Genomic DNA, 12,710 nt, shown 5'->3' with positions numbered 1-12,710 from the left:
TGGGTAATAATTTCTAGGAATGGACCTCTGTCATTTTGCTGTTTGTTTTCCTTGAGTCTTAGTAAGCTTATTGTCTCTCATTTCCTGCATTACTCTCTTCTTTGTTACTTAGTTGTTTTTTTGGTAACATTTAAAGTTTTATATTTTAACATTTAAATTCCTTTCTCATTTTCTTCTGTGTATATTCCATAGCTCTTTTTTTTTTGTGGTCACCATGGGGATTATTCTTAACATCCTAAAGTTTTAACACTCTACTTGGAATTTATAGCAGCTATAATTTAATAACATACAAAAACTGCTCCTTTATACCTTCATCCCCAGCCCTTTGAGTTGTCAATGTCACAAAATTACCTCTATATTCATTGTGTGCCCCAGAACATAAACTAATAGTTAAAAAAAAAAAAAAAAAACAACTGTTAGTCTCCGAAGTTATGTAGAAAGCCAAACTTAAAATAATACTAGCTTCTAGACTGATAATTATCTTTTTAAATTATTTTTTAAAATTCTTAGATACATATAATGTATTATTAGTCCCAGGGGTACAGGTCCATGAATCGTGATAGTTATCTTTTTATAAAAAATATATATATTAGTATCTTAAATGTAGAAATAAAAAAGTGGAGTTACAAATTGTCATTACAATAATGCTGACTTTAATAATTGCCCATATATTTACCTTATATGATCTCGATTTCTCCATGTAACTTTGAACTGCTTTGACATTTCCTTTCATTTCAACCTTCAGGGCTCCCTTTAGCTTTCCTTGCAGTGCAGGTCTAATGATAATGAATACTCTCAACTTTTATCTGGATATATCTTAATTTCTCCCTTAAATTTGACTACTCCTTCTGGCCTCCAAAGTTTCTAATGAAAAATCTGTTGATAATAGTATTGAGGATCCTTTGTGTATGAATGCATTCTTTCTTGCTGCTTTTAAGATTTTTCCTTGTGTGTTTGGCTTTGAAATTTTGATTAGTGTGTCTTGATATGAGTCTCTTTGAGTTCTTCTTTGTTGGAGTTCACAGAGTTTCTTGGATGTTTACATCTATTGTCGTTTATCAAATTTTGGAAGTTTTAAGCTAATATAGCTTCAATTATCCTCTCATTTCTTTTGTGAATCCCACAGGATCACATGATGGGATCCCACAATCCCACGTTGGTCTTCTTGATGATGTCCCATAGGTCCCTTAGATTCTGTTCACTTTTCTTCATTTTTTTCCCCCTTTTTCCCAGACTTGGTAATTTCCATTGTCATATCTTCAAGGTTATGGATTTTTTCTTCTGCCTGCTCTTTGAGTCCTTCTAGGGAATTTTTCATTTCCATTATTGTACTTTTCAGCTCCAGAATTTGTTTCTCGTTTCTCTTTGAGTTTTCTGTATCTTTATTGATATTTGCCCATCCATTGTTTTGACTTTCTCCAAATTTTCCCCTAGTTCAGTGATCATCTTTAAGACAGCTATTTAAAAATCTTTCTCTAGGGGTGCCTGGGTGGCTCAGTGGGTTAAACCTCTGCCTTGGGCTCAGGTCATCATCTCTGAGTCCTGGGATCAAGCCCTGCATCAGGCTCTCTGCTCAGTGGGGAGCCTCTTTCTCCCTCTCTCTCTCTCTGCTTGTCTCTCTGCCTACTGATCTATCTCTCTGTTAAATAAATTAAAAAAAAAAAAAGTTAAAAAAATCTTCCTCTAATAGTTCTACCACTAGGTCTTTTTCTGGGATGATTTGTTAATTTAATTTTTTCCTTCAAATAGACCATATTTCCTCATTTCTTTATATACCATCTGATTTTTTGTTGTTGTTGTTGTTGTTGAAAACTATATATTTCAATAAAAAATAGGGTACCTCTGGAAGTCACAGTCTCTTCTTTCCTCAGAGTTTGCTGTTTTTGTTTTTGTTTTATTTATTGTTTCCTTTTTTAATTATTATAGATCATCTCTGTGTCAAGAATCAGCTTGAAATGCAAATTTAAAGTCTTTTCAGTTCTTGTCTCAACCTTCACCTTTTTCTAGGCATGTGCATTGACTTTTTAATATCCCTGTATATATAGCTGCTTTTGAATGATCTGATTGGTAATGCCTGGCTCCCAAAGAGAAGAGAAAAATGAAGGGGAAATATGTGAACAGTGACTTTTTAAATCTTTTGGAAGTCACTTCAGCCAGAGAGGGATGAGATTGCAGCAGTGGAGGGGAGTGCAACAATAGTGGTTTCCTTTCTCTTTGTATACCTCTAAGATCAGAAGCAGCAATCAGGTATCTGTGGCAGGGCATAGATTCTCTATATTTAGAGGATATAATTGTATTTTTATTTATTTATTTATTTATTTATTTATTTATTTATTTATTTAATTTTTTTTGCCCATGCTGGCTCACACAAACTGTGTGCAAGGTGCTCCTAGAAAGGCTTCCACTTACAGCTGCCTACCAAATGGGTGAGGAGTGGAAGATACGTAGCTGTCACTGTCCTAAAGGCTGAAATTGACCAAAATTAACTCAACTTACGCTCAAAGCCTTCCTCTGGAAGTTGCAATCCTTCAATTATATTGAAACTTCCAAAATAGTTATTAGATAGAATCTATCAGTGCAATTGTTATCTAGATAGGGAAACAAATTCTTGATGCTTCCTATTCCACCATCTTCCCAGAATCCTCTGTAAATAGTGCTTTTATAAAAAGAAAAAAAGATTTATTTATTTATTTTAGGGAGAGAGAAAGACTGTAATACATGAAAGTTGGGGAAGGAGCAGAGGGAGAGAATCTTCAAGCAGACTTCCTGCTGAGTGTGAAGTCCAAGGTGGGGCTCAGTCCCAGGACTCATGAAATCATGACCTGAGCCAAAACCAAGAGTCAGACACTCAACTGACTGAGCCACCCAGGAGCCCCAATAGTGATGTTTTTATAAAGAAAAAAAATACAGATTACTGATATCTCAATATTTAGTAATCTTTTGAAAATTACAAATAATTCTTATTAGACAAACTAATTTGGAGTATATATTCCCCAAACACCAAACTTATATAAAAAATGCACAACCTATTCAGAGAGTATCTATGTTCCAACATAAAATAATTATGTTAAAGTTTAGCTTCCTATTATCCTCTTCATGGAAGAGTCAGATTATCTGTTCCTTAAGCAGCCCACATTTCCTTTTGTTCCACAGACTTCTGAAAAACATACAGCAGGGTCACAGATTCAGTGGAAACTATCATCAGTTAAATATGCTTTTGGTTTCTATATAACTTTACAAAAATTCCAAATAAAACATGAATTCAAATGTTACTGGAGATTTGGGCTGTGTAAAAAGACCTGTATTAGAGTGAAGAATCCCTTCATCAATTTGACTTAGCTCACAGTGTGATGAAATGTTACAACATAAACTCTAATGCAGATGCCCTTGTCTGAAATCTCAGAAGACAGTTATTGGAAATTCGGCTATTTGGACTATCAGTTGCTCTTATGTTATCATTTTATCATAATATTTTGAGGAAAAAAATAAAAATTTAAAGGTATCTACAATATAAAAATATTTCAAAATTTACAATATGCCTTCAAGTATTTATGTATTATCATTTTAGTGTTCTGCATGGAATTTCATCTCTTTACAGTTATGTCTTTCTACTTCATATCCCTAATTCCCTCTGTGATTTTGGCACTGTCCTCTTTGGTCTTGATTGTCTATCTTTAGAACAAGAATGATGCTCACCTATAAACTAGATAATTGTGGTGGGTAAGGTGGAAGTTAATATCATAATGTACTTTGGACTCTGAGAACAAAGTACTAAGTAATCATTATACACTGGCTGATAATGAACCAGTTAGTTTCCATACCTGGTCACAATTTGAATATTACATACCCAAGTAAATTATTAAAGTCCTTTAATATGTAAATCACTCTGGCCTTGTCATCCTATCAGGATCATTAGTCACTAAGTGGGAAAAAAAGTCTAACTCCTTAAAACAATGAAAGGCTAGAGATTTGTTCTGAACCCTGCATTTAAGAACATACCAAAATGCATGTTACCAGAACCCTTTTAATATTACTCCAAAGTAACTGTAAAAATTGCCATTTGTGTAATGTTTAAAAATTTACCCTGATTTGGGGCGCCTGGGTGGCTCAGTGGGTTGAGCCGCTGCCTTCGGCTCAGGTCATGATCTCAGGGTCCTGGGATCGAGTCCCGCATCGGGCTCTCTGCTCAGCAGGGAGCCTGCTTCCTCCTCTCTCTCTCTGCCTACTTGTGATCTCTCTCTGTCAAAAAAAAAAAAAAAAAAAAAATTACCCTGATTTAATTCCTTGTATATATGAGATTATTGAAAAAGAAAAATTAAACATAAAGTTTGAGCAAAAATTGAATACTTGAGCTAAACTACTCTTTAAATAGTATAGTCCATCAACAGATGAATGGATCAAGAAGATGTGGTATATATACACAATGGAATACTATGCAGCCATCAAAAGAAATGAAATCTTGCTATTTGCAACAACATGGATGGAACTAGAGCATATCATGCTTAGCGAAATAAGTCAAGCAGAGAAAGACAACTATCATATGATCTCCCTGATATGAGGAAGTGGTGATGCAACATGGGGGCTTAAGTGGGTAGGAGAAGAATCAATGAAACAAGATGGGATTGGGAGGGAGACAAACCATAAGTGATTCTTAATCTCACAAAACAAACTGAGGGTTGCTGGGGGGAGGGGGATTGGGAGAAGGGGGTGGGATTATGGACATTGGGGAGGGTGTGTGCTTTGGTGAGTGCTGTGAAGTGTGTAAACCTGGTGATTCACAGACCTGTACCCTTGGGGATAAAAATATGTTTATAAAAAATAAAAAATTAAAAAAAATAAATAAATAGTATAGTTTAAATCATGTGGTAAATACTGCATCTAAAAATATTTATAAGCTAGTGCTAGTTAATAAAAATTTTTCCAATAAAAAATTAAAACCTATTTGAGACTTTTAACATACAAAAAATTGTATTGTGATACTTATAAATGTAAAATTGTTCCTATCACTTGGTAATATAAAAATTTATAATCATGAATATATTGCCCTATATTAAACTCACAATTTTCTAAGGAAGGTTTTGAAACTGAAGGCTGTGAATTCTGCCAGTCATGACCAGCTTTAGTCTCAGGAAGTTTACTTAATCTGAGCCTTATTTTCCATCAGAGGTTTTTCATCAAAACTCAAGGATATAATGCCAGTTAACCACTTAGTACAGTGCTTATTACTAACACATGTTAATTGCTTTCACTGTTATTATTTCAATTATTATAAACTTAACAGAAACAGAGCAGAGTAAAATTTTCTCTGATTCCAAATAATATTTGCTAATTGTCATGAATTTGGTGTATCCCAGCACTTCCTTTCCAATTAGAATTATTGTTTTGATTTACTTAAGGTGATAAGGTGAACTGAGGAAAATATACCTCTTGATGAAATGAGAAAAAGTTCTAAAAACCACACTTCATGCCCGTCAATGTATTAACATAGAACCTAGTGGGAATATTTCTGTTGAATGAGAAGGGACTGTGGAAAACATTTGTAGTACAAAATTAATATGTGGGAGATATCTCGAAATAATTAATATTACCTGGACAGATAGTTTTATATGCACACACATGCATACACATAAACGCACACACTGCCTTCAATATAATAATATCCCACTGAAATGGTAATTTATAATGTTCAAGTGGAGATGCCACATGGTATAGAAAATTCTTATTTTATTTGGTCACAATTCTACTAATTTTTCTTGCTGGCTACTAGTATAGAACATGTTTAGCTTCTTCTGTGAAGTGAGAGCAATTTAAGTAGAGGTGAAATAAAGGGGAAATCTGATTTTTGAGGTATTTATATTGTCTTCCACTATTTGTGCTTCTTTTGAAATGTATATACAATTTCCACTGACATAGTGGGAATACCATTAATAGATGCAAAAAATAAAAGTTGAAGATCTCTTGATTTGGATATCTGTATAATATACAACTAATGTGTATGCAGAGTGCATTATTAGAATTAAGGGAAAAAAACCACTTATTTGTGAATAGAGTATCCAAAACAGTGAAGATATACGATGATTTAACAGTTCTAAATAGCTCTGAATAACTATGAAGCCTACTGTGACCAGTGAATTTTCCCTAAGCAGAGATTTTTGCTTTTTTAATTTAACCTTCTAAATCAAATTGTTAATGCCTCCAGGGAAAATGTAATACATTTTATGCAAAAATAGTCTTATGATCAAGTTTTGTTATGATTCTTCAATTTTCAATATTTCATAGTTTATATTAAATGGATTTGATATGTTAATCACCAGAGGTAGTACTAGTTATTGTATGTGTGTACACACATACATATATATGAATGCTATAGCTTATGATATATGTTATATATATGTGTGTGTATATGTATTCATACATATACCTGACATTATATATATGCATGTTTTTTCATAAAGTTAATGCTTTAAATAATAAAAAAAAACATAATATGGAAGAAAGAGCTCCAAATTTGAAACCAGAAAACTTAAATTCCTACTCTAGTCTTTCTAACTTCTAGCTGTATAATTTTGTTCAAATCATTTAAACTCTTTTCACTACATTTTCTGAAGAAGTGGAGTTTATGTATACCATCTTTAAAATTTGTTTCAGCTGTGAGTCTATGAAATCCCCAGTTGCCCACTTCCATTGTCATCTTATCAAGGCATCTTAATTTTGCTATGGTCTGATTCAACATGTAATAGCTTTTCACTGTCTTGAGAGAAAATTATTTGTTAAGAAACAACCAGACTTGGTTTGATGATTATCTCTGTGTTGAGGGAAGGTTATTTTGAGGGGTGGATGGGTCGATGCATGAATATATGGGAAGAAAAAATAGAGAGGAGGAAAAAATGCACAGAGAGAGAAGCCAAGAGACTCTATTATGTTGCTTCAAAGACAGATTCATTTCATAGATCACCTTTGAAAAGTTAATTCTTTTTAAAAACTACATACCATAACGAATTTATGTATATTAGGCAAAATTAAATAAACAAAGATTTTGAACTTTGTGACTGGAAAAAGATGAGCTATTTCTGATTTTATTTGCGACTCTGATATCCAGCCACATATTTTGGGCAGTTGTTTCATACATGTCTTTTTAGATGATAGGGTTTTAATCATTGATGATGCAAGGGTAGTGCAGATGTGTTGATACTTGTTACCCTATATTTATGTAATAATATTTAGGTATTTAGATTAGATATTTAGCATTATTTATTTTAATAGTTTTTGGTATACTAGTTATATAAAATTTGATACAGAGATCTTCCAATAATTCTACTCACTGGAAAAAAATTAAGACATATATCAAAACATTTCTCAATGTTTTTATAGAAAACTCGGAGCTAGACGAAGACATTTTCTTTCCCCCATTATCTTACCAGCTAAACAAGGTTTCCTCCACTTGCCTCTTATATGTATAAGAAAAAAAAAGAATTTAAATATTCAAACTAAAAATACAACTATATGATTAATAATGTGTTGAATAATTTGGGTATTCTGGAGTCATAATGACTATGATAATAAATTCACTTGCAAGTACATTAGCAAGTCTACCATTGTTTTAATTTATAGTTAGTTATAACTCACATTTTTACTCCTGTTTTTGAATCTAGTTATTTTATAATATTATGCCTAACTAAACATAAGGAAAATTAATCAATTACTATTTCTTGACTAATTCTAGTATATCCAGGCTCCCTTCTATACACACAAAAGTATAAAAATAATTTCTGTGACCCAGGAAATTATATTTTGGTAATGAGATGAACATACATACATCCATCATGGAGACAACACCATAAATAAAGACACAAAGGTAAAAATGCTTTTAAGCTTAATGTTTCTTAAAGCTTCTACTCTATTTGAGAATTATGGAGTTGGTCAGCGTAGTGACTTCTATTAGTGCTTTATTTACCAAGCATATTTATAAATATGAATTTATGTAAAAACATTTTATGGTATAAAATACTGACTTGTACAGATAACCCCACACAACAAGGAGAAAAAAAAGACATCAGGATAGTTTTCATTACTATAAGCTATAATTCTTTACTATCTAAGATGTAAGATCTATGAAGATAAGTAAACATGTTGTAGTTTGTATTTAAAAACATATACGTGGGGTGCCTGATGGTTCAGCTGGTTAAGTGTCCTACTCTTGATTTGGCTCAAGTCGAATGATGATCTCAGGGTTGTGGGATTAAGCCCCACATTGGGCTCCATGCTTAGCAGGGAGTTTGTTTGGGATTCTCTCTTCCCCCCCACTTCCACTAACTCCTCACAAGCTCTCTCTCTGTCCATCTCTTTCTCAAAATAGATAAATTAACTCAAAATAAAATAAAACCTATATTTTCTTGCCTGTATATGTCACTCTCTTTGTAAAGCCTTTTCTCTCTCATGGGAGGAACAGATCATCAGTCCCTAATAATGTAAATGACTGATTGCAAATTGGTACAATGGGAACATGTAGGAGGTGTGTAGATAGGACATATAATCTATTAATCAAACTTTGTGTGTGTGTGTGTGTGTGTTTGTGTGTGTAAGTGGTAGGAGAATTATTTAATCTGGACAATAAATTGATTCTGCTTTTCATCTCAAGTTTGTAAAATAAAACTGATAGTAAAAAATGCTAATAAAATAGCTGGGAAAGAACTAGTTGCTGTCATCATGTTAACTATATAGTTATGAATGTTACACTTTATAAATTTCAAAAAAAATAAATCTGAGATGTTTGATATTGGATTGAACTGGTAATATATGTGTATTGATAGAAAGGATAAAAAGATGACATTGCTATACTATTGGAAGTGCATGAAATAGGAAAGAGCCTTTTTTGTGAGGTTCTGCATGTGGAACTCACTGGGCTGTTTTCAGAATAGTTTTTGCTTAATACAAAATGCTGCCTTTACTTTCTTGGTTAAAAGCCAAATCTAAGATGAGATTTTATAGCTGAAGAAAAAAAGTAAATAGATAACTGGATTTGAAATATTGGTAGGATTTCCTGTTCTTTGGTTATGCTGTGTGCAGTAAGATGAAATGTTTCTTCTGTTTACTTCTTGCTGTTTGCAGAAAGATGAGCTACTTCTTTTGTGTATTTCCTTTCAGTATATCTTAATTCAGCATGGAATTGACTAATTTGCTATCATTTCTGTAAGTTTCTGCTACTTATTAAGTCAGGTTTAATGTTTAAGGCAGTCTTAAGTATTCTGTTACTTAACATTAAAATGCTTCCATTAAAAAATATGTTACCAATACTCAGCAGAAGTCAGTAATATCATCCGCTTTAAAAACAAGGTTGATTAAAAACTCTTCTTTTAAAAGACCCACTTAGGTTCCATGACAAGCTGAAGCATCTTTATAGAAACATACATCACTTCTTTGTGAATAGACATTTAGATTATCTGGTTTAAATGAATTGGTTATTTCAGCTCCAATTATAGTACACTATATCACACTTCCTAACTAAAGTTAGAAATTCTAACTAATTCTAATTTCTAATTCTAATTTTTTAATAATTCTAATCTCTGCTAAAGAAATCTGTATATCTGGATCTGATAGTATTAGATTTACATGTAATGATTAATCTAGATTCTCATAACAATTACCACAAATTAAAATGCATGTTCATGAATGTGGCTTCAATGAGCAAGATACATCCAACATTTTACTCTCTAATTTCACAAAAACAGTTTCTAAAGTAGATTTCAATCTGATTCAGAAGGGATATTTGAGGTCAAAAGTTAACATCTATAATACATATTTTAATAAAATATTAATTTCCTGACTAATAGATATATAATAATATAATTAGGGAGTACTTTATGTATCAATTTAAAAATTCTTTGTCCTTGCTCATGCTCTTAGCTGTGGGAAGCTATTCAAATTATACTATAGGAAACAGAAAACAAGGGTTTGAAGAGGCTGGTCAAAGTTAGTACATTTCAGGCAAATATAAAAGAGCGGTGACAAGGGAAAGCTAGATTCACAGAAAAAGCCTGTTAGACACTCCGTCTTCTCTAGTGAAAATTAATAATTGCCTCCCCATCAAAAGGCCATTTAAGGTGAAGAGGGCAAAAGTAACCTGCCACACTTGTCAGAAATAGACATAGTTTCACCCTTGCTTTATCATGTATTGACTCTAATAATGCATGTTGAATATCATGATCTGTCTTTCATTAGAAGGCCAATTTGGGCTTTAGTCACAAATGCATAAAATCAACAGAAGTGGCATATGTAAAACGTCTGCTTCTACATATACATATGTATGGGTGTGTATAGATATAAACATGTACATGTATAACTCTTACTGTAAATATAGTCTGTGTTTATCTCTATGTGGGTATATAATACCCATATTGTATTTACATTCGGAAAAAGGCATTTTAATGCACACACAATTTTATTTTTATATTTACACATTACAAAGAATATTATATTCAAGAAAAATATTATGTGGATGTGGATATGTATATGGGTATGTATGTGTAGCCATTCCATTATCGTGTTACTGACCCTGGGTGTATGTCGTTTTTTGGCAGGAGCAAATTCATTTGGTTCACTCAAAAAAGCAAAAAAAAAAATACACTGACCTTGTGTTTATAATAATTTAAAAATGTGTTCCTGCTTAGAACTAGCAGAATCAGGGGCGCCTGGGTGGCTCAGTGGGTTAAGCCGCTGCCTTCGGCTCAGGTCATGATCTCAGAGTCCTGGGATCGAGTCCCGCATCGGGCTCTCTGCTGAGAGCCTGCTTTCCTCTCTCTCTCTGCCTGCCTCTCCATCTACTTGTGATTTCTCTCTGTCAAATAAATAAATAAAATCTTTAAAAAAAAAAAAAAAAAGAACTAGCAGAATCAGAATGAACACAAATAAGCATGTGTGGCCAGATGGGAAAGAATCTCCCAGATCTGAGTCAGGATCCTCATAAAAATACATTTATTTCTTATGGGCATAATCCTGAAATGGAGTATACCATAGTGATATAGAACAAAGACACTGGAGTCAAGGACCCTGGCCCTTATTCCTTTGGCATATTCCTTGCACTGACACTCAATTTTCATAACTGTATGTGTATGTAGTTGTATGTGTATCACATAATTATCGTAAGGATTGAATGAGGTTCTGCAATATGGGAAATATTAATGTAAAATGTCATATTACAGTATTTAAAAATAAGAAAACACCAGTGTTTATTGAAAATGTACTATGTAGTTAGCACAATTTATTTACATTTTACATGGATAAACTTATTCAAAGCAGTTAATAACCCTTACAGATTATTATTAGATTTTACAAATGATGAATGTGGGGTTTAGAATTTGAATCCCATGTTCAAGGTCATATACTTAACAAGCCGCAGTCATAATTTAAAATCAGTTTACTCCTAGCACTGGTATGTTCAAGCTACACCTTGCTGACAGGCAATCATTCAGAAAGAAGTTAGCCATCACTCTTATGATCATTATTATTGTATGTGAGTGAAAAAGGCCATAATATTCACCAGGATTTTTATTAATTCTTCAGAAATTACTTCTTAAATTACCTCTGCTCAGAGGTTTGTATGTGCCTAAATTTTCTATAAATGTTATTGAATTTACTACCATTAAATATACTTAAACCCTTGTTCAAGATAAAAAGAAAGGAAGGAAGTAAAAAGAATAATGAAAAATAAATTAAGATCACAATAGAAGTCTGATCCCTGCACACTGTGTGAATGGATCTCAGAAAGTTTCCTGATTGTATCTCCTATTATTCAGAAAACTATTCCTCAGACTATGAACTCCTAAAGATATTATGATAGGAGATGTCTAATGTGTTAGCTACTTCATTCTGCAGAAGATTTTTGGACTGATTATATTGTATTACTAAAGCTCTTCCTGAAATCATAGTGTGATGTACTATTCTTCACTTCCATTTGGAAGAAGTAACTACATGACTACCTAGCTATCACACTGCTTCCAGTACAGTGTGCTTCAGTAATAAATAAAGTGCATGCTTTAAGGGAAAGTATACATTTTTCAAATATATAAGTCTCTTTGGCATATTTCCAGAGAGCATGAAAGAATATTTATGTTATTGTTTAATGGCAACACTCACTTCTTTCTAGGAGCAATTTTTGATGAATCTGCCAAAAAGGATGATGAGGTGTTTCGCACAGCAGTTGGTGACCTCAACCAGAATGAGGAGATTTTACAGACTGAGAAAATCACATTTTCGGTGACTTTTGTTGATGGAAGCAACCCTTTTCAAGCCGTTCAAGAAGGTAAGGTCAATCAGCAGTCCAGTTTTTATTTTATTTGTATTTTGGTTCAATTCAAATGGCAATAGAATTAGATTTGTAAAAGCCATCCACCTGGATATCTTTCTTTGCGTCTTTACTGCATTGCTTTACTTCAACAGTGCTGTTTTGTGATAGATGTTGATCCTGAATTCTACTTCTGAAAGGGCAGTGTGTGGAAAGTTGTTTTAATTGAAGTATATGTGAAAATGAATATAAAAATTTACAGGAAAAACTTTATAATATTTTATGACTGTAGTGTAAATTAAACATTCCTTAAAACTGTGACTTTCTATCTAAATGCTTAGCTTTGACTTTTTTGAGATAAGGGCCACCTTGAGTGTTGTTACAACATGTGATGACATATTTCAATGTATTCATAACAAATGCATTGGCG

The 12,710-nt window shown here is 32.8% G+C and overlaps 1 protein-coding gene across 3 annotated transcripts in view; it reads left to right on the top strand.

Annotated features, from left to right (window-relative positions):
• The window catches only part of GRID2 (glutamate ionotropic receptor delta type subunit 2), a 1,513,029-nt gene that overhangs the window by 311,558 nt on the left and 1,188,761 nt on the right, over positions 1 to 12,710 (top strand). For all 3 annotated transcript variants that reach the window (XM_082728077.1, XM_082728076.1, XM_082728074.1), the window contains exon 2: positions 12,143 to 12,298. In XM_082728077.1, the coding sequence (XP_082584203.1) occupies positions 12,143 to 12,298 (156 nt within the window). The remainder of the gene's footprint in view (positions 1 to 12,142; positions 12,299 to 12,710) is intronic.

The sequence above is a fragment of the Mustela nivalis genome, assembly GCF_964662115.1.
Source record: "Mustela nivalis genome assembly, chromosome: 4".
Classification (NCBI taxonomy): Eukaryota; Metazoa; Chordata; class Mammalia; order Carnivora; family Mustelidae; genus Mustela; species Mustela nivalis.
This window is presented reverse-complemented; position numbering and strand designations above follow the sequence as displayed.